The following is a 22566-nucleotide window of genomic DNA, read 5'->3' as shown; positions in this document are numbered from 1 at the left end:
AACTCTGACTCCTCCTTCCACTTAAAGGATGCCTTTGGCTACCTAAAAAAAAAAAGGCTGATCCTAAGAAGAGGGAAGGCGCTGGAACCGAACCTATGGAGCCTTCCTGGTCCTCTCTCTTTGTCCTCATTCCCTGCTGTGCTCCATCCCTCTAGGAGAGGTAAGGCCAACTCTGGCTCCTCCCACCACTTAAAGGGTGTTTGTAAACTAAACTTCAAGCAGTCATAAGTACTGCTACTCTGCTATATATGCTGGGCTGTTTTCATCATAGCACCGATTTAAAGTGGACCTGAACTTTTGCACAGGACAGAAGGAAAACCTAGAAAAATGCACCCTGTATGTATTCAGAGAGTTTAGCCTAATTCCTGCCATCTGTGATTAATCACCACTGTAATTTGATCTCTCAGCTGTGTTAGCTCAGGATTCTCCTCTGCCATGGCAGAGCAGCTAATTTGTAAACACAGGATGTTAACCCTATGTCTGCCTCCATGAAAGGAGGAAGTAGACACACTACAGATTTATTGCAGGATTTGTATCAGCTGTAACAAAGAAATGTTTTTCTTTAAAGAGACCCTGTATCTAAAAAAAAAAGTACTCACCTCGGGAGGGGGAAGCCTTAGGATCCCAATGAGGCTTCCCCCTCCCCTGTAGCTGCAGGCAGTCCAGTGCTGGTTCCCCCGAAGTGTCCCGGGATCCTCCCTCGACAAGCCTGACAAGCGCTGATATATTTACCTTCCCTGACACCAGCAGGTGGCGCTGTTGTGGCTCTCCGCACAGAGATAGGCGGAAATAGCCGATTCCAGTCGAGTCCGCTGTACTGCACAGGTGCAAGCGTCTTACGCCTGTGCAGTAGAGCAGACGCGACTGGAATCGGCTACTTTCGTCTATTTCCAAGACCAAAGCGGCAACTGCGCTGGCGCTGGAGCCGGAAAGGTAAATATTTACGTTCTCGCCATTCTAGGGCCCGCAGCGAGACCACCGTGGGACACAGGAGGACGGGGGAAGCCTCGATAGGATCCAGAGGTAAGTACCCCCCAGGGGCATATTTTTTTAACACAGGTTCTCTTTTAAGCTTATTATGCTGTTGCTTATCTTTTAGAACAGAGAGGACGTTCTGAGTTCAGGTCTGCTTGAAGACACATTCAGTGACCTGGGTTTCTTCGTAAATACCCCTCATTGCATAGAAGGGGATAGACTATGTATAGCTGATAGAATGAGCAGCTCACTGCAGCCACTGTTCACAGGACGCGCGTGACACGTTTATGAGAAGTCGGGGAGATTTGTGCGATAACGCCATCTGTAGGCGCAGCCTCTTAAGAGCTTGTCTTCCTGTGGATATACACGGCGGACGGAACGCAGATCTGCATGCTTCATTTACTGCCTAAGCATTACAAGATGACAGATTTAAAGTACAATAAATCGCACAGCATCTGATCACCATCATCTGTCCTGCCGAGGGGAACACCGGGGAAAATAGGGCCCTTCTGTACAGGCAGGCCTGGATTCACTGCAGCTGTACTGTGGTCAGTTGTGCTGGAGCAGAAATTCTCAGCATTTCTTATAGCATGTACCCTTTATTAAAGTGGAGCTGAACTCTTGCACAGGACAAAAGGAAAACAGAAAAATGCACCCTGTATTTAGAGATTTTAGCCCAGGCATGGGCAAACTCGGCCCTTCAGCTGTTACGGAACTACAAGTCCCACGATGCATTGCAGGAGTCGGACAGCCACAGTCATGACTCATAAAGGCAAATGCATTGTGGGACTAGTAGTTCCGTAACAGCTGGAGGGCCGAGTTTGCCCATGCCTGGTTTAGCCTGTTTAATTCCCCCTCGTCTGTGACCAATCACAAGTGTAATTTAATCTCTCAGCTGTGTCCGCTCAGGAATCTCCTCTGCCTCAGAAGAGCAGCTAATTTGTAAACACAGGATGTTAACCCTATGTCTGCTTCCATGAAAGCAGGAAGTAGATGCACTGCAGGATTTGTATCACCTGTAACAAAGAAATGTTTTTATTCAAAGGTTATTATGCTGTTGCTTATCTTTTAGAGCAGAGAGGAAGTTCTGCGTTCAGGTCCGCTTAAATGAATGCGATGCCCAAGAACCTTTGTACCTGTTGGTGATATCATATATTTGCTCGGGTAATCCATAATTGGTTATAAAAGCTTACTGGTTTTATAGAACTATGAATAAAGTGTACCTGTGGCGGCAGGGCTGTGGAGTCGGAATCGAGGCATCAGAGCAATGTTTGGTACCTGGAGTTGTAGTCGGTGGTTTCATAAACTGAGGAGTCGGAGTTGGATGATTTTTGAATACGACCTCACAGCCGTGTGTGGGGGAATAAGTGCCCTTACATACCGAATGCTTCACGTAGCGTTAAATCGCATTGAAGCAACTTCTTCTCTGTTGGCAGCCCACACCTATTACCGTGTTTTTCGAACTATAAGACGCTCCTGACCATAAGACGCACCTAGATTTAGAGGACAAAACCCAGGGGGGAAATTATATATATATATCTGGACTATGCCCTTTGTACCTCATGCCCCCTTATACCTCTTGTGTCTCCCTGTGTCCTCCCCTGCCCCCTTGCTCCTTTGTCCCCCTTGTGGCCTTCTGTGTCCCCCATTTGTCCACTTGTGCCCTCCTCTATGCCCTTTTGTGCCCCCCTTGTGTCCTCCTCTATGCCCTTTTGTGTCCCCCTTGTGTCCTCCTCTATGCTCCTTTGTGTCCCCCTCTGCATAGACACAGTACAGGGAGTCCCTGACATTGCAGCGGGTTGGAGGTTCGTATTGGCAGGCGTTCACAAGTCAGGAACTCCCTGACTATAAGGCGCAGTGACTTTTTTCCCCACTTTTGAGTGAGAAAAAGTAAGTCTTATAGTCCAAAAAATACAGTATGTTGTGATGTGACCAAACGCTGCGCTGCAACCCAACGCCCAGTTGCCATGCGTTGAGCATTAACAAATGGCAATGTGATGCGACTGAATCGTGGTGTGCATGTGCCTTTTTGTGAAGCTTGCGCTTTTTAAGTAGCACACGTGCATGCATAGAGGTGAAATTGGCATTCAAATTTGATTAGCTGTGCGCTGTACTGCTGTACTACCCCCGTCTCCCCTCGCCTCCACCGATCCAGCGTTGGGGACTCCCCCACACACACACCTCTGACAAGGGCTTATCGGAGAGGTGTGCGCAGGCGCACTTCCGTCTCTGAACATGTGCGGTTGCACAGTGCACTGCTCCATTTCTGTATCGACTGCTAGAATCTCAATGGTTTCCGCTCCTCCAAACATTTCATCTGAGCTCGATTTTTTTCGCCTCACTCTAACCCTGCCAGGAAAATCGCCTTCTCCATCATCTATATTTAATCCCAGACAGACGTAAAGATGATTGAAGTCCCGGCTTCAGCTCGCTCATACTCCACCGCGGCTCACGTCAGATTTCCTCTTACGTCTGTAGGAGAAGACCGGAGACCCGTGGGAAGAGATTGACCATCTATGTCCTGCAATTTGAAAAATGCCTCGGCCGGTCGGACCTCCGGGTGTTCGCGTTTGCGAGCGTGGAAGGGGTTTTGCACGCCGTCGCCCTGTCAGCCGGAGATTTTTTTACAAGTGGAGACAGACTGTGAAAGAGAATGGGATAAAAGACTTCTTAAGAAGTCATTAAACATTCCAGATGGACATAAAAGAATGGGCCTGTCTAGTAAACGCCGCAGCCCTTTCTATAAACCCGGCGGGGCCGCGCGGCCTCCTGACAGCCTGTTTGTGTGACTTCGCCGTGTCTAAACTCCCCAGCACCATTTTACTGGTAACATTTCAGCCACCCACCTCTTCTCTTGGCAGATCGCTGAATCATTGTTTTTATTAACCCTGCCCTGCGTGGCGCTTAAAGCGAACCGGAGGTGAAAATACATTGATAAGATACACAATTGTCTTTATCCTCCTACTCCTAAAAATGACTTTTTCTTAGATATTCCATGGTTTTGTTTTATATTTAAACATTCACAAAGTACATTGAATGTTTTGTTGCCTCTGCTCAGTGGCAGCCTAATAAGTGTCCTAGAGTTAGGAAAAGGTCAATAGTTCTCTCTCTCTGCCCTCTGAAGTTTTATTCTGCCAGGAAAACTTTTATGGCTGTAATCAGCTGATCAGTGATGTTTACTACATTCCCGGCAAGGTACCGACAAGACAGAGGCTGCCACTTCCATACCTAGAAATTAACTCTTTCAGGCAGCACAATAAAACAAGTAAAACAGCCTGGTTATTAATACGTTTTGCACTGTATATACACGTTTATCTCATCATGTCACATGTCTCCTCGTGTACACTTTAACGGATTTCTAACAGGATTCTGTCCATCGCTGTGACCTACGGGTGGGAATGTGAAAGAGGAACTTAATAAATAGAGGAGCTTGCTTAAATAAACCTAATGAATAATTTTTTTTATTTTTATTTTTTATTTTTTTTTTACAATATTCATTTATAAATTATATAGCCAGTATTTGCAAACTGCAAAATATTTCCTCTCCCTGATTTACTGAAACTTGCCACAGGCAGCGACATCTTAAAGAGAACCAGAGATGACGCACCCTCTTGTATTTTACCTTATAAATCAGTGGGAACATGACAGTAAACACCTATTCTGCTCTTTGTTTCATTGTTCTCTGTTTAATCTGACTGTTAACACCTCTGATAAGAATCCCCGACTGAGCACTCAGTCTGGCTTTGCCATGGTATGATTATAGCTGAGCCTGTCTTCTCTGGTGTCTTTTCAAGCCCAAGCCTGCCCCCTTGTGGCTCTGCTATAATGACTCGGCTATAATTATTCCCTGCAAAGACAGACTGAATGCTCAGTCTGGGATTCTTATCACAGCTGTAAACAGACACTTTTAGCAGTGAGGATGAAACAGAGAGCATGGTAAGTGTTTTCTCTAATGTTCTTACTGATATATAAGGTAAAATACACAAGGGTGCTTTGTCTCTGGTTCCCTTTAAGTCCTGGCAGGTGATCTCAGAGGAATGTTTGTTTACTGAGAGTTCTAATGGCAGTAGAAAATATCTCTTATGTTCTGGAATGCTCAGGGTGGGAGAGGGGGATTCTGCATAATAAACAGCCTAAGCTAAGCCTCAGTGGGAGGTCGGGGTTAAAACACAAGTATCCAACAATCTGTAGCTATAGGAAGAGATTCTGGTGCTGAAACCAGGATAATTAAGATAAAAGTGGGTATCCTGAATAATTTTTCTTCGTTCTACTACATGTCAATACAGATCCTCTTTAAAGCAGTCCAGCATATAGCAAATTCATAATGGTGACTAAATTTAGCTTTTATTTTATTTATTTTAGTATTTATATAACGCTGACATATTGCACAGCACTGTACAGAGTATCTTGTCACTTAAAGAGAGACTGAAGCGAGTATAAAACTCGCTTCAGCTCTTATCTATAGCAGGGGCATGTGTGCCCCTGCTAAACCGCCGCTATCCCGCGGCTAAACGGGGGTCCCTTCACCCCCAAATCCCCTCCGTGCTGTGCTGGGATCTCTTCCGGATTGAAGCAGGGCTAATGGCCGCAGCCCTGCCTCACGCGCATCTGTCAGCGCGTATCTCCGCCTCTCCCCCGTCTCTCTCAGTCTTCCTTCGCTGAGAGGAGCGGGGGAGAGGCGGCGATGCGCCGCTGATAGACGCGCTGTGAGGCAGGGCTGCAGCCGTTAGCCCTGCCTCCAGCAGCAGCAAAATCTACGACCAAGTTGGTCGTAGATTTTGCAGGGGTGAGATTGGGAGTGAATGGACCCCACGTTTAGCCGTGGGATAGCGGCGTTTTAGCAGCGGCACACATGCCCCTGCTGAATATAAGCTCTGAAGCGAGATTTATTCTCGCTTCAGAGTCTCTTTAAAGAGGAGCTGTTAGCCATACTATCTCAGAAAAAAACCCCACATGTATAAGTAGATAAATACTTGCACTACTTACATAACACATGTATTGCACTGTTCACGTTTTGATTTTAGTGATTTTTTTTTTTCTACAGTAAAAAAAGAAAATCCTTCTTAGCGTTTCTGTGGCTATTTGGAAGCCAATCCTGGTGTCATTTCCTCCCTAAAGGTGGCCATACACTAGTCGATTTGCCATCAGATCGACCAACAGATAGATCCCTCTCTGATTTAATATGGCTGCCTTTACTGCAAACAGATTGTGAATCAATTTCAGCATGAAATCGATACACCATCTGTAAACTTGCCGCTGCCCCACGGGCCCCCGCATACATTACCTGATCCAGCCGGCGCGAGTCCCCCAGTCTCTGCTGTCTTCTTCTCCGTGCTCGGCTCCAGCTTCACTTCCTGTCCGGGGAAGTTTAAACAGTAGAGGGCGCTACTGTTTAAACTTCCTGCCGGGACAGGAAGAAGTGAAGCCAGCCGGACTCGGAGCCCAGCGGAGAAGAGGCAGTGGAGAGAGCGGGGACTCGCGCCGGTGGAACAGGTAATGTATTGCCGCTAGCATCGGTAGTCGGGCATTCGAATGCCGACCCGCCGGCGATCGAGCAAAATCTTCTGCATGGACAGGGACGACAGAAATCGATGGGAACGATCGATTTCAGACGGAAATCGATTGTTCGGTCTGCGTTTGCGCAACGATTTCACAGCCAATTCGATCACAGTGATCGAATCGACTGTATATCGGCGGGAAAATCGGTAAAGTGTATGGGCCCCTCTACTCTCCTCTGCCTGATTGTGTATGCATTGCCCACCCTTCAAAGTGCATTGTCTCAGCATAAAAATGTTTGGGCCAATCAGAGAGGTACAGAGATGTGGGAGGGGAAAACCGGAGGGAAAGAGGCTTCAGCCAATCAGGCTGCATTAGTTAAGTCTGAGGGGAAGTAGGGAAGCAAAAAGGACAACCCAGCATGCCCTGCAACATGTCCTTTTTGTGTACCAAATTTTGTGTGTACCAAATAAGAGTCAGGTAAACTGGGGAATGATCATTTATCAACAAGAAAAGTAATAGTGATTTTAACTTTTGGTTTGCCTGGTTAGCATCCATATTACTTGTTTACCAGATAAAAATAAAGTATTGATTTTTTATTTTATGCCCGACAATTACACTTTAACTGACCCTCGGAGGGGCTCACAATCTAGTCCCTACCGTAGTCACATGTCTGTATATATTGTGTAGCCAATTTTTTAGGGGGAAGCCAATTAACTTATCTGTATGTTTTTGGGATGTGGAAGAACACTGGAGTGCCCGGGGGAAACCCACGCAGACATGGGGAGAACATACAAACTCCTTGCAGATGTTGACATGGCTGGGGTCGGAACCGGAGACCCAGCGCTGCACGGCGAGAGCGCTAACCACTACACCAGTGCTGCACGCTAGCTGACTTTCAATTTAAAAAAAGACAATAACACTCCATGTACAGGTACTTCAAACAGTCACAATATTAAAACTACGTGCCCATGCTAGACTAGACTAGACTCGGTCAGAACAGTCGATAAAAACGGCCTTGGGTGAGAATCTAGAGAGTATCTAGTGTGTGTGTACAGTGGCCACCTGGCACCTCCTAAAGAGCCAGCATGTCAGATTTTTAGCGACACCTGAGTGACCCCTGATTGCACTGTTCTCTTCACTCACTCGCCTGTGGAAATTCATGTACCACGCGCATTCATACCCCCACTATCCGTAATAAAAGACGCATTGCTAGCCTGCAGGCTAGTGACACAGCTATACTACATCAAGCCCCAAACTGTCGCCAGAGAGATCGTACCATATCGGGTGACACTCTTCTTATGTCTGTAACAGGCTTTATAGGTGAAGTGAGAACATTGGTTGTTAAAATGGCACTGGCAATTGGTGGGCATATACCGGGGGGGATAGAAAAAATTATTTTGGAATTGCACACCTGAGTTCACATAAGCAAGAAGTAGCCCGATTCATACAACTGGGTGCTGTGTCAAAACCCACACAACCTAATTAAATATACGGACACGCACACCATGCCAATTTTACATGCAATTAAATTTGTATTCAAAAAAGTTCACATGAGTAAGTTACAACATGAATGTACATAACAAATCACAGGGGTCATGCAAAATTATACATGACAAGTAACAATACATTTAAAGGGACTCCGAGCACCTCTCATGGGTATGCCTTTAAGACTGCGACCAGTACTGCAAAGTACTTAAAGATGCTTACCTTTCTGTAGCTTGTGCTCTCCTCTTTCATTTGATCCCTGAATCGCCGCTCTACACCAAATGGTTTTTGTTCGATTTCAATTTAAAAATCGCGGCTGCCATCTTGGCTCTGTGATAACTTCCGGGTCACCCCTGTCTTCTCTGTTAGAGAAGTGCATCACTGAATGAAGCAGGAAGAGGAAGTGACACGCATGGCCATTGCTAGAGACTCCTCCAGAGGGGTCACAGCACAACTTTGACATGCCGATGAGAGGAGCTCGAAATCCCTTTAAGACCAGGTGATAACGGGTGATAACGATTATCACCTGGTCTTCAATACCTGGTTACTTGTCATGTATAAATTTGTATGACCCCTGTTATTTGTTATATACATTCATGTTGTAACTTACTCATGTGAACTTTTTTTAAATTTATTTGCAAAAAATTGCACCAATTGTTATCACCAGCATCCTGTCTTCTAGCCCGGTCCAGCCTTGTGCAGGTCTACATTCTTGCCCCTGATCTCCTTGCCAAACACAAAAGAAGCGATTGCTCACCCCCGCACAGCACTTAGATGTTTAAATTGGTCCGCAGACAGCCTGTCAGCCAATAAAAAGTGCAAATACTTGAAGCGGTGTCTGTAATGCCAGATCCCTGAGATGGATGGTTGTAGACAGGAGAGAGAGCTCCGTTGCACACAATCGTAGATTATGCAACCAGCAGGGGGCGCCACATGCAGGTATCCATCTCCAAGCCCCTCTCCCTACATAGACCCGTACACTAAGAGCTGCAAAAGTAAGATTTTAAATCACAAAAAACTCGGGAGCATGAGAGGCGGGGGCCCCAAGTATTTGCACTTTTTATTGGCCGACAAAACTGTCTGCAGACCAATTTATCGACTGTACTTCTGTACTAGGGATGCTCATTCGGATTCCGCGGAAATGCAATTTCCGAAATTCCGATCGGAAATTGCATTTCCGCATCGGAATGCGGAAATCGGTAATGCAAGCGCCGTAGGCGGATTTCCGCCGGAAATCGCCGAAATTTCCGCCGGGAAATCGCAGAAATTCCACCCGACTTTAACATCTATTTTCTCAAAAACTATAAGGTCTTTTTGAAAACTTTTTTTTGCATCTTGTTTACAAGATTCGGTTTAATAAACCCTGAAAATTTGGTGTTTCTAGGACTTAAGGGGGCTTTGCTATTAATTGCTAAAGTCGGCGGATTTTTACTGTAATGTAAAATGCAGAAAACCTGCATCTGCCTATTGTCAGGGTTTATTAATCAGAATCTTCTGAACAAGATGCAAAAAAAAGTTTTCAAAAAGACCTTATAGTTTTTGAGAAAATCGATGTTAAAGTCGGGCGGAATTTCCGCATAGGAATGCGAAAATTGGTAGCGGAATCGGTAATCGGTACATCACGGAATGCGGATTTACCGCGGAATCGGAAATTGGCATTCCGACCATCCCTATTCTGTACCAGCAGTCTCTTGCCCCTTGAGGACCAGAGACTGCTGCTACGGTAAAACGGCACTTACTGACAAATCGCCACAATCATCCATCGCCCCCGCCGACGGTCAGGAGCCGCTTTCATTGGCTCTTGACGCCGTCAATGGGATTGGCTTACAGTGATGACAGGGCCAGGAGTCAATGAAATCTGCTCCTGACCGGCTCACACAGTTCTGCCATCATATAGATGGCAGGGAGACAGCAACGCGATCGGCGGGAGCAGCGGAACCGCGCAACGACGAGTGTTGAACTCTACGCCCTGTCAGATCCGCAGTGCCACATGCAAGACGTAGATTTCAACTGCATCGGTCCGAAACCAACCGAAACTGTGGCAGGGTGATTCCCCTGGTGGTGGTAGCATTGGTGTCCACCTGCGCAGCCCTTTTGGGGTTGCATGTGGAGTGGGGATCCCGGGAGGTGGCAGAGCCCAGGACTCTGCTTCCCTGATATCTTTGGACAGCTCTTTGGTCTTAGCGATGGTGGCTAGTTTGGAATCTGATTGTTTGTTTGTTTTTTCTGTAATTTTCCAAGTTCCCCCTGATGGGATGGACAGCTCATTGCGTTGCTGCACACAAGTAGCTGACAGTAAAATGATCAGGTGTACAGAGGGCGGAAGATGAATGCGTGTTTCATGTAATTGAGTCTGATCCGCCAGCTATGGATAGTGTCAGCTGTATTCTCGGCCCGGCTATAGGCTGTCACGGTACAGAGAGTGTTTCCGCTTGATGTTAGCCAGGCCAGCTTGACTGCTGCAGATGCTGTAATGTCTGATGTCTGTATTATGATTCCCAGAGTGGCCTGGGCTGTATAGAGCGTTACCTGCGTGTTTATATTCCTATAGGAATGGTGAGTGTCTGCAGAATACTCTGGCTTCGCTGTGCTGTTTTTAGGGTCACAGTTGTACGATGAATAAAACGTAGCATTTAATTAAAGTTTAAGCTCATCGTACGCATATGATACATAGGGGTGGATTCACAAAGGTTACTTATTTTTCACCTTGACTATAAGGAGTGCTAACCCACGACTTTGCAGGTCGCAGATTGTGCTGCCCAGGGGAGGCAGAGCTTTGCGCAGTAGCTCTGCCTCCTATCCAGTCAATATCTGCCTCTCCCCACCCCTCTCAGTGAAAGAAGACTGAGAGGGGCGGGGAGAGGCGGAGATTGACTAGAGAGGAGGCAGATCTACAGTGCAAAGCTCTGCCTCTACCAGAAAGACAAGTCTGCGAGCCTTGGAACTTTGCAGGGCTATTTCTGGGCCATAAATCATTTGTTCTGCTGCAGGAATGTGGCGATTCCACCTAGAATTTAATGCTGAGGAATACTTTATAAGAAAATAAGGTGAAAAAAAAGACTTCAGTGTCTCTTTAAGTCATCCTTTCAGAATTCTGTCTATTGCACATAATGTTCAAAAAACTACCTATAAGAACTCAGTTAGTGCTGTTCTTAATTGTCGGGAATACCCAGGATCTGAATAATTTGTGTTTTATTAGATAGCGATGGGTTAACTGTAAGCTCTGCAGCAGATGGCACAGAGACAGGCCTGTCACAACATATCCATGCTTGTTCAGGGTCTGTAGCTAAAAATATTAGACGCAGAGGATCAGCAGGACTGTCAGGCAATCTGCATTGTTTAAGGTTACGTCCAAGGACAAAAATCCACTTACCTGGGGCTTTCTCCAGCCCGTGGCAGCCAGCCTGTGCCCTCGCCGCAGCTCCGGTGGCTTCCGGTGTCCTCCGCTGCAGATGCAGACTTTGCCAGGCCGGCTTCTTCTGCTCTTCACTGTTTGGGTCACGTGGTCATGCTGACGTCATCAGGACGGCCCTGATGACGTCAGCGTGACCACATGACCCGCACTTTGGAGCGCAGAAGAAGCCAGCCTGGCGAGGTCGGCATCTGCAGCAGCGGAAGGAGACCAGGAGCCACCGGAGCTTGGCGAGGGCACAGGCCAGCTGCCACGGGCTGGAGGAAGCCCCAGGTAAGTGGATTTTTGTTTTGTATTTTCCCTGGATGTATCCTTTAAGAGGAAATGAATATGTCAGCCTCCATACCTCTCTAGAGGGCGCTCTACTGTTTAAACTCCCTGCCGGGGCCGGAGGAAGTGAAGCCTGCCGGACTCGGGGCCCAGCACGGAGAAGAAGCAGCGGTGATAGCGGGGACTCGCGCCGGCGGAGCAGGTAATGTATTGCCGCTAGCGTCGGTTGTCGGGCATTCGAAAGCCGCTATCGACGCACTCCCGACCCGCCGGCGATCAAGTGAAATCTTCCACACTGACGGGAATCGACGGGAACGATCGATTTTGGATGGAAATCGATCATTCGGGCAGCGTTTGTGCAACGATTTCACAGCCGATTCGATCACAGTGATCGAATCGGCTGTATATCGCTGGGAAAATCGGTAAGTGTATGGGCCCCTTTATGTTGATTAGAAGCCTTTATTTGCAAAGTTACAGGGAAGACGGTGGTGGAATTCCGCCCTCCAGCATCCTATCTGGTGAACGAGGGAGGAACAGGTTACAACCTGCGAGAACTGGAGCTGCGGACGTGGAGTCGCGTTTCTGTGCCGCGCGGTAGCGGGAGGTCGGGTTACTGTAACCTGTTACTCTCTGCTGTCCTCAAAACAGGTTCAACATGTGTCTCCGTACCCCAAACATGAACAAGACAGTATTGCTTTACACACCCCATAGCCTTTATAATAATAAATGATAAAAATACATTTTATTTTCATTAGAACCTAAAAGTTTCAGCTCTGATCTCCTTCTGTCTGACCTCCTTAGCGGTAACCCCGAGTCAGGCTCTGGACAGAAATCCGCAGCTCAGTGCGGTAACCCAGGGCTGAATCCATGGGAAGGGAATAACGTGCAGGGCTGCAGCAGATCTTTCTAGGGGTATGATTTTTTTTAGGGTCTAAAAACTTGTGTAAAAATTGCAGGGCTTTCAGACACTAAAATCCAGAAATTGAAGTAGTGGACCTGAGCTCTTGCACAGGACAGAAGGAAAGCATATAGAAGTTCTCTCTGTGGGGTTGATTCACTATCACTATAGCTCCCCTTACTTCATGCTTGGCATGCCTTATCAGAGTTAACTTACCTTATCAGAGTAGCATAGCGAGCTGTACAAACTTATGCCTGCTAATTGGCATTGACGAGAGCTCCACTCGTCCTGCCCTGAGCCTCTGCGGGTCCAATCACTGTAAAGGACATTATCCTAGCACTTTGATTGGCCCAATAGGCTGCCTGTCGCTTGCCAGGAAACTTGACAGGCAGCCTATTGGGCCAATCAAAGTGAGGGGATAATGTCCTGTAAAGTGATTGGACCCGCAGGGTCTCAGGGCAGGACGAGTGGAGCTCTCGTCATTGCCAATTAGCAGGCATAGGTTCGTAACGCTTGCTATGCTACTCTGATAAGGTGTGTTAACTCTGATAAGGCACGCTAAGCGTGCAGTACGGGGTGCTATAGTGATAGTGAATCAACCCCTGTATGTATTTAGAGAGTTTAGCCTCTCTAATTCCCCCTCATATGGGACTAATCACCATCATAATTTGACCTCTCAGCTGTGTCAGCTCAGGAATATCCTCTGCCACAGCGAAGTAGCTAATTTGTAAACACAGGATGTAAGTTAACAATATGTCTCCTTCCGTGAAAGCAGGAAGTAGACACACTGCAGCTTTATTGCAGGATTTGTATCAGCTGTAACAAATAAATGTTTTTCTGAGTTCAAGTCCGCTTCAAACACCCATAGTTCAGTGTTCTCCCCAGGCTGTTTTAGCCGGGTGCTCCACCCGGCTAGTTTTGATGAGCACCCGGCTTTCACTGGCTCACCTCCTCCTATGCTGTAAGCAGAGTTGCGCAGAGAAGCACCAGCCCTGCATTCTCTCATATCGCCCCACCCGGCTACTTTTTCATGCCACCCGGCTACTATTTCATGCCACCCGGCTGGAAAACATTTCTGGGGAGAACACTGCATAGTTATAAGTTGCCCCGCAAGCTCATGGTAAACCAGAACTCCTAGGAGTGTGCACTCCAACCTGAATAATCACAAATACCTTCTGTTATAAGAAGATTTTACATAGCATTTTATTGAGCAGTTTTTTTTGTTTTGTTTTTTTATCCCTTTCAGCCCCTTACACATTGCTGGGAGTTCTGGTTCCCAATGAGCTTGCTGGTTAGTCTGTAACTCTGGGTGTTTCAAGTCCTACCCCATAGAGCCACATTAATCCATGCCATGCACTGATGAGGATCAAACAATCCAAAACAGTCTGTATGCAGGTCGGATTATTGTGGCTCTGTAATATTAACAAGCTGGAGCATCATTGCATTGCAGCGGATCTGGAGGTGTAGCAAGCCATCAGGGACAACAAAGACAGAAATACCTTCTTAATTGTGTATTGCTACATTAGTACTATTCTTGTTCCTGTAATTTTGGCGTCTGGTGACGGCAGGAGAGCTCTGGATGCTGGATTGTGATGACAGTGGAGGTCAGTAGCTGCTGTTTTGCAGCACAAGATCAGATTTGTAGGGAGGCTGTGCTGTCTGTATCCTGCAGACAATACCGTGAGATATTACTGTGAAGTTTGCCTGCACTAGGACACAGCTTTCATGTTTTTACATGCTTGTTCCATAGAAGCTCTAAACTTCAGATAGCAAGTTGTGAGTGTTTGTTATTCCACTAGGTGGCAGCATTGCACAGCCCGAGAGATCCCCAAATTCTATTTACTGATAGTTATTATTATTGCTAAGTATTTATACTTCCATAGCACTGAGTATATCGCCTTGTCACTAACTGTCCCTCAGAGGGGCTCACAATCTAATCCCTGCCATAGTCCTATGCCTATGTGTCATGTAGTGTATGTATCATAGTCTGGGGACAATTTGGGGAGGAAGCCATTTTTTTTTTTCTAACTCAGCTCTGTATCCGTGCTGCCAGACTCAACAAATAGGCTTCATCGAAAACCTCTTTATATCTGGTAAATCAGTTTGCATCATAGTTTGACACTATATGTATACTTTCCAATTACAGTTGTGTTCAAAATTATTATTTTGAGTGTTTTGGCCAGTTTGACATTGATTTTGATCATTTCAGTCATCTTGTTTACAATTAAATCAAAGAGGCACTTATAAGTCAGACAAATATAACATTTATAATGAAATAACCACAAATGTCTTTTCTGTGCTCACATCATTATCAGTTTTATTCAACCCCCAAGTGACATTCATTCTTAGTACTTATTACAACATCCTTTTCCAGTTACAACAGCTTTTAAACGTGCAGCATAGCTTGACACAGGTGTCTTGCAGCGATCTACGGGTATCTTAGCCCATTCTTCATGGGCAAAAGCCTCCAGTTCAGTCACATTCTTAGGCTTGCGCGCTGCAACTGCTTTCTTTAAAGGGACTCCGAGCAGTGCAGAAACTATGGAAAGATGCATATCATTTTGAAGCTCTCTTTCTCCTCTTTCCAACGATATATAAACCGCTACCCTACGCTTTTTAGTTTTTGCTATTTTCGCGATCGAAGTCGCGGCAAATGCGATTTTGATAGCGAAAATAACGAAAACTAAAAGGCGTAGGGTGGGGGTTTAGATGTTGTTGGAAAGAGGAGAAAGAAAGCTTCAAAATGATATCCATCTTTCCATAGTTACTTGTATTACATAGGACGACACTTTCCCCAGTGTCAGCAGCTCCATTCAGCAGAAAAAGTCACCCTGTGTAATACAATGTAACTATGGAAAGATGCATATCATTTTGAAGCTCTCTGTAACAAAAAAAAAGTTCCCCTGGGGGGTAGTTACCTCGGGAGCAGGAAGCCTCAGGGTCCCAATGAGGCTTCCCCCTCCCCCGAAGCGTCCCGCAATCCTGGCTCGACAAGCCTGACAAGGCTTGCTATATTTACCATCCCTGGCTCCAGCGGGGGCGCTGTTGCAGCTCTCAGCACAGAGATAGGCGGAAATAGTCGATCTCTGTCGGGTCCGCTCTACTGTGCAGGAGACTTGCGCTTGCGCAGTACAGCGGCCCGACAGCGATCGGCTATTTCCGCTTATCTCCAAGCAGAGAGCCGATTCTGCGCTGGAGCCGGGAAGGTAAATATTTACATCCCCACCGTTCGGAGGGCCAGAGCGAGATCGCCGTGGGACACAGGAGGACAGGGGAAGCCTCGTTAGGAGAGGCTTTTCCCACCCGAGGTGAGTACCCCCCAGGAAAACTTTTTCTCGTTACAGGTTTTCTTTAAAGTAAACCTGAGACGAAGGTGTGTAAATGTTATACACATACCTGGGGCTTCTTCCATCCCCTCCAAGCAGACTTCTCCCTCACCGTCCTCATCCGTCTCCTGTATCTTCTGGTAAATGCCCCGGGCCATACTGCGTATGCACACCCTGCCATGCTCCCACTGCTGGGAGCATTCTGCGCTTGCGCAACACTACTGTGCAGGTGCAGAACACTCCCAGCCATAGGAGCGCAATGTAGGAGTGTGCGCACAGGTGGTCTGCGCTGACTGGCCGGAGATAACAGGGCATCTACCAGAGCATCCAGGAGGCGGATGAGGACGGCGAGGGAGCAATTTGTCACGACCAGTAAGGGCACGTTTTCACTATCGCGAATCCGCATGCGAATTCGCATAGCCAATACAAGTGGATGGCCCTGTTTCCACTTGTCAGTAATCCTGAGCATTTTTCTGTGTGGGAGAAATCTGCACGGTAGACCCCGCAGAATTCGCACACCGCTATGCGAATCGCAGCTAATGTATTTCGTAGGGAAATCGCATGCGGTTTTGGCATGCGTATTTTACCGTGATTTCGCATACGAGCTAATGTTAAATCACACAGGCAGTGACATGGTTGAAATCGCATCAATACTAACCTATGCGAAATCACATGCGAAATCGCGGTAAAATATACATGCGGAATCGCACCCGCATGCGATTTCGTCAGCAGGGAATCAGCAGCGATTCCGCACCGCACAAGTGGAAACGGGCCCTATGAGTTCTGGAACTGCTGCGTTCAGGCAACGGCAATAAATCCTCCGGACGAGTTGTAAGCATTTCTCGCTTCTAAACCGTTAGCCGTCCCGGAGACGAGGAGCGTTGTCGGTGGGAATAAACTTCTGCTCCTGTTTTTACTTTATTTGGCGTTTCGCTTCCAGATGTTTGTTTATTTCTGCGTTGGTCGCATTGCCAGAAACGGGGCTCTCCCAAATTCCCTGCGATCCTTTTACAGTAAACTTTGGCTGGCACCATGCGGATCCCGCAGCGAAGACTGAGGCACGAGAGATGGGGGGGGGGGGGGGGGGGATTTATTGCGGTAGTTAATTTCAGGAAATGCTGATTGATGATCCGTCACATATGAGGACTTTGTTCCATCTCACTTTTATCCTCCTGCCAGTTCCGCTGCTGCAGCGTGAGATACTGATGTGTATAGTATGTTATTGTGTGCAGCTGACTGAACGTGACAGTTTATGAAAGCAGTCATTGCAGACCCGCCTCCCCCCTTTCATAGCATGGCGGACTGCGCACCCCAACCTGTAATGGCGGACTAGGTGGGCTTCAGGGGTCATTCTGATCACTGCAGGCCACCGTAGCCATCTGCCTATTTGGCAAAGCTGGGCAGGGAACAAGGAAGCAAGACCTGAATACGTGCACAGGACAGAAGAAAAACAGAGAAATGCACCCTGTATGTATTTAGAGAGAAAAGCCTGTCAAATTCCCCCCTCATCTGTAAGTAATCACAAGTGTAATTTGATCTCTCAGTTGTCAGCTCAGGAGTCTTCTTCCTCCACAGACACAGCTAATATGTAAACACAGGATGTCAACCCTTTGTCTGCTTCCATGAAAGCAGGAAATAGACACTGCAGATTTATTGCAGAAGTTCTGTAAGCTGTAAAGAAATGTTTTTCTGTAAAGATAATTTATGATGTTGCTTATTTTTTAAAGCAGAGAGGAAGTTCTGAGATCAGTTCTGGATACACACCATGCAATTTTTCACACTCCAGATCTTATTAGAGCAAGTGATCAGATTGATATTTAGATCTGACATTGATTGAATATAGAAGAAAGATGGAGTACACATGTAGGCAATAATTTGAATCAGATTTCCAATCATTTTTCCAATTGGATATGAAGATGAGTCGAAAGGATATACAGATGGAACCAAAGTCAGTATTTTTGCTCAATAATTCCCAGCATGTGTGATCTGCTTCTGATCGAGAAATAGATTGATTTTGAGCTTGGGGTCGGTCGCTGGCAATCAGTGGGCTGTATACTTTTCTTCCCAGATCTGATCAATCTGATATATGCCTGGTACACACGGTTTAAGGCCTGGAACCCAATGCTGCATGCTACACGTTTGCGATTGGTGTTAATCGCGGACCACCCGCGATTGGCGCCAATCGCGGCAGTGAGAACGCTTCCATAGAGTAATTAAGCACTAGCGATTAGTGGGAATCGCTCGCTAATCGCCTAAGTGTGATAGGGCCCTTAACGCTCAAAGCGCTCGAGTGGGTTCTAGGCCTAAATTCTGATTGGCCAATCACTGACCAATTTTAGCAACTCCATGTAGTATCAGAGTTTACCTGCACAATCTGCTCATAGTATCCAATGTATATTGCCCCTCATACTACATGGAGATGGTAAAATCGGTCAGTGATTGGCCAATCATAATTGGAAGTGTGTATTAGGCTATAGGATCAGAATTTAAAATTGGATGGTGTGTACCAGCCTTTAGGCCTTTTCCAAAAGCCATAAGGGCCTCTACTTCTCCAACATTTCAATGTGTTCCCCTGTAACAAGTACTGTAAAGTACTGTATTTTTCGGACTATAAGACGCTCCTGACCATAAGACGCACCTAAGTTTGGAGTACAAAAACCAGCGGGAAAAAATATATACTAAACCTGGAGCATCCATGGTGAAGGGGCATCTTGTGGATTATGCCGTCTTTGTACATCATGCCCCCTTGTACCTCTTCCCTCTGTGCCTCTTTGTGCCCCCCATGCTTCCCCCTTGTGTCCTTCTCTATGCCCCTTTGTGTCCCCATGTCCCCTGTTTTTTCCCCTGTGTCCTCCTCTGCATGGGCACAGTACAAGGTAGTCCCTAACATTGCAATTGGTTGGAGGTTCGTATTGGCAGGCGTTCACAAGTCAGGAACTCTCTGCACTTGGACTTTAAGACGCAGTGACTTTCTCTCCCACTTTTGAGGGGAAAAAAGTGAGTCTTATAGTTCAAAAAATACGGCAATCCATGCCTGTAATCCTGCTACACTGCATGCGGGATCTGCACAGTGCTTTCTGCCCTCTGTGCTGTTTGCTATAAATGGAATGTATGCACGAGTCCTATGTGCTCATTGATCTGTATACGTAACCCCTGCCTTGTCCTTGTATTACAGATGAGCGGCTCTGCTCTCCACCCTTCATGGAGCTGTCCACAGAATGCGGGGACGACACGCTGACGCTCATAGAGAGGAACGGCCTGCGCTTCCCCTTCAGTATGTTATCTCAATATTATTATTATTACTGTATTATTTAGTATGGGGCAATTGCAATGCGATTATATTGCCTGGTGCCTTGCAATGTGTCAGTGTGAAAGTAATCTTAATATTTCCATTTCCAAGCTGCTTTAAATTTGCATTAATTTGAAATCATTAGCAACTCGTCTGCATGTCATTCTTAAAGTGCACCAGAGACGAAGCACCCTCATGTATTTTACCATATACAGGATCTTCTCAAAAAATTAGCATATTGTGATAAAGTGCATTATTTTCTGTAATGTACTGATAAACATTAGACTTTCATATATTTTAGATTCAAATACACACAACTGAAGTAGTTCCAAGCCTTTTATTGTTTTAATATTGATGATTTTGACATACAGCTCATGAAAACCCAAATTTCCTATCTCAAAAAATTAGCATATTTCATTCGACCAATAAAAGAAAAGTGTTTTTAAAAAAAAAAAAGGTCATCCTTCAAATAATTATGTTCAGTTATACACTCAATACTTGGTTGGGAATCCTTTTGCAGAAATGACTGCTTCAATGCGACGTGGCATGGAGGCAATCAGCCTGTGGCACTGCTCAGGTGTTATGGAGGCCCAGGATGCTTCGATAGCGGCCTTAAGCTCATCCAGAGTGTTGGGTTTTGCGTCTCTCAGCTTTCTCTTCACAATATCCCACAGATTCTCTATGGGGTTCAGGTCAGGAGAGTTGGCAGGCCAATTGAGCACAGTAATACCATGGTCAGTAAACCATTTACCAGTGGTTTTGGCACTGTGAGCAGGTGCCAGGTCGTGCTGAAAAATGAAATCTTCATCTCCATAAAGCTTTTCAGCAGATGGAAGCATGAAGTGCTCCAAAATCTCCTGATAGCTAGCTGCATTGACCCTGCCCTTGATAAAACACAGTGGACCAACACCAGCAGCTGACATGGCACCCCAGACCATCACTGACTGTGGGTACTTGACACTGGACTTCAGGCATTTTGGCATTTCCCTCTCCCCAGTCTTCCTCCAGACTCTGGCACCTTAATTTCCAAATGACATGTAAAAGTTGCTTTCATCCGAAAAAAGTACTTTGGACCACTGAGCAACAGTCCAGTGCTGCTTCTCTGTAGCCCAGGTCAGGCGCTTCTGCCGCTGTTTCTGGTTCAAAAGTGGGTTCATTATTCCATCTGATGAAAAGCTTTATGGAGATGAAGAGTTCATTTTTCAGCACGACCTGGCACCTGCTCACAGTGCCAAAACCACTGCTAAATTGTTTACTGACCATGGTATTACTGTGCTCAATTGGCCTGCCAACTCTCCTGACCTGAACCCCATAGAGAATCTGTGGGATATTGTGAAGAGAAAGTTGAGAGACGCAAGACCCAACACTCTGGATGAGCTTAAGGCTGCTATCGAAGCATCCTGGGCCTCCATAACACCTGAGCAGTGCCACAGGCTGATTGCCTCCATGCCACGCCGCATTGAAGCAGTCATTTCTGCAAAAGGATTCCCGACCAAGTATTGAGTGCATAACTGAACATAATTATTTGAAGGTTGACTTTTTTTGTTTTAAAAACACTTTTCTTTTATTGGTCGAATGAAATATGCTAATTTTTTGAGATAGGAAATTTGGGTTTTCATGAGCTGTATGCCAAAATCATCAATATTAAAACAATAAAAGGCTTGAACTACTTCAGTTGTGTGTATTTGAATCTAAAATATATGAAAGTCTAATGTTTATCAGTACATTACAGAAAATAATGATCTTTATCACAATATGCTAATTTTTTGAGAAGATCCTGTATATCAGTGGGAACATTAGAGAGAACACCTACCCTGCTCTCTGTTTCATCCTTCACTGCTCAGCCTGCTTCTTACCAGCACTGATAAAATCCCCGACTGAGTGTTCAGTCTAGCTTTGTTCAGGAATTATTATAACTGAGTCATTATAGCAGAGCCACAAGGGGCAGGCTTGGGCTTGAAAAGACATCAGAGAAGACAGACTCAGCTATAATAATTCCTGAGCAAAGCCAGACTGAATGCTCAATCAGGGATTTTATTAGGGCTGATTACAAGCTGAGCAGTGGAGAATGAAACAGAGTGTTAAGGCAATAGGGTCTAGATTGTATAGAATGGCTAGCATTTTATGAAATAAATCTATCAGCCCATGTCCAGTTAATGCGCTTCTTAATGCGAAAATTGATACATTCTCCCAAATGGAAAATTAATGATTCGCTAAGTTTGCCTCAGCAGTTAGAATATCCATCGGACCCAAATGACTTTCTAAAGATCTCGATTGGAATTAAATTGTGGCCAAAATTAACTTAATTTGCCAAAATAAATCTCTTACGAGTTGTATCCAGGACACCTTTAATACCTTTTCTAAAATGTGGAATCCTTGGCTCATTCCTATGTATGGTTCTCATTTACTTCTTTTACGTATCCAGATTTGACACCCAATCTTTTTTTCTCAGACTTTGGCCTCAATTCACAAAGATCATGCTGGAGATAATAAGGCAAGAGAAAACTTACCTCCACACAGTGAGAGAGCTATCTTATCTCTTCATTCCTTAAGTTACCTCCTCTGTAGTTAAGTTACCTCCTCTGTAGTTATTTTCACACGCTAGCCTGTCTTTGACTTTAGAATTCTGGAGTTATTTTAAAGGGAAGGTTCAGGGAGGGGATTAAAAAAATAAAAATAAATTTCCACTTACCTGGGGCTTCCTCCAGCCCGTGGCAGGCAGGAGGTGCCCTCGCCGCCGCTCCGCAGGCTCCCGGTGGCCGACCCGACCTGGCCAGGCCGGCTGCCAGGTCGGGCTCTTCTGCGCTCCAAGGCCTGACACTTCTGCGTCCCACGCCGGCGCTCTGACGTCATCGGACGTCCGCAGGGCTGTACTGCGCAGGCTCAGTAGTTCTGCGCCTGCGCAGTACAGCCCGGAGGACGTCCGATGACGTCAGCACGCCCACGTGGGACGCAGAAGTGTCGGGGCTTGGAGCGCAGAAGAGCCCGACCTGGCAGCCGGCCTGGCCAGGTCGGGTCGGCCACCGGAGACCACCGGGAGCCTGCGGAGCGGCGGCGAGGGCACCTCCTGCCTGCCATGGGCTGGAGGAGGCCCCAGGTAAGTGGAAATTGATTTTTATTTTTTTACTCCCCTCCCTGAACCTTTCCTTTAAGGATTGAAGAGTTAACGTTAGGCTTGCTTGAGGTAAAATGTTTCCTGAATACAACATGCCTTATCACCATGGTGACCACTCTAGAAACGTTATTAAAGACAGGAGGTAAACTTAGTGAATTGAGGCCAATGTCTTTCTTTCTTCTCTCTGGATGCACAATTATCAGAGAATTTGTATGTTGGTGACCTCAACTACCTTCTCTGTTTATTTTGTATCGTATTGTTTTAAGATTGTATTTTCTGTATTCTACTTTGCACAGC

General features: G+C 46.1%; 1 protein-coding gene across 1 annotated transcript in view; it reads left to right on the top strand.

Moving 5' to 3' along the window:
• Positions 1-22566, top strand: part of ITPK1 (inositol-tetrakisphosphate 1-kinase) — a 208147-nt gene that overhangs the window by 163493 nt on the left and 22088 nt on the right. The window contains exon 6 of the mRNA XM_068254616.1: positions 19041-19139. Within this exon, the coding sequence (XP_068110717.1) occupies positions 19041-19139 (99 nt within the window). The remainder of the gene's footprint in view (positions 1-19040; positions 19140-22566) is intronic.

The sequence above is a fragment of the Hyperolius riggenbachi genome, chromosome 9 (genome assembly GCF_040937935.1).
Source record: "Hyperolius riggenbachi isolate aHypRig1 chromosome 9, aHypRig1.pri, whole genome shotgun sequence".
NCBI lineage: Eukaryota > Metazoa > Chordata > Amphibia > Anura > Hyperoliidae > Hyperolius > Hyperolius riggenbachi.
Note: the sequence above shows the minus strand (reverse complement) of the source record. Positions and strands in the feature narration are given on the sequence as shown.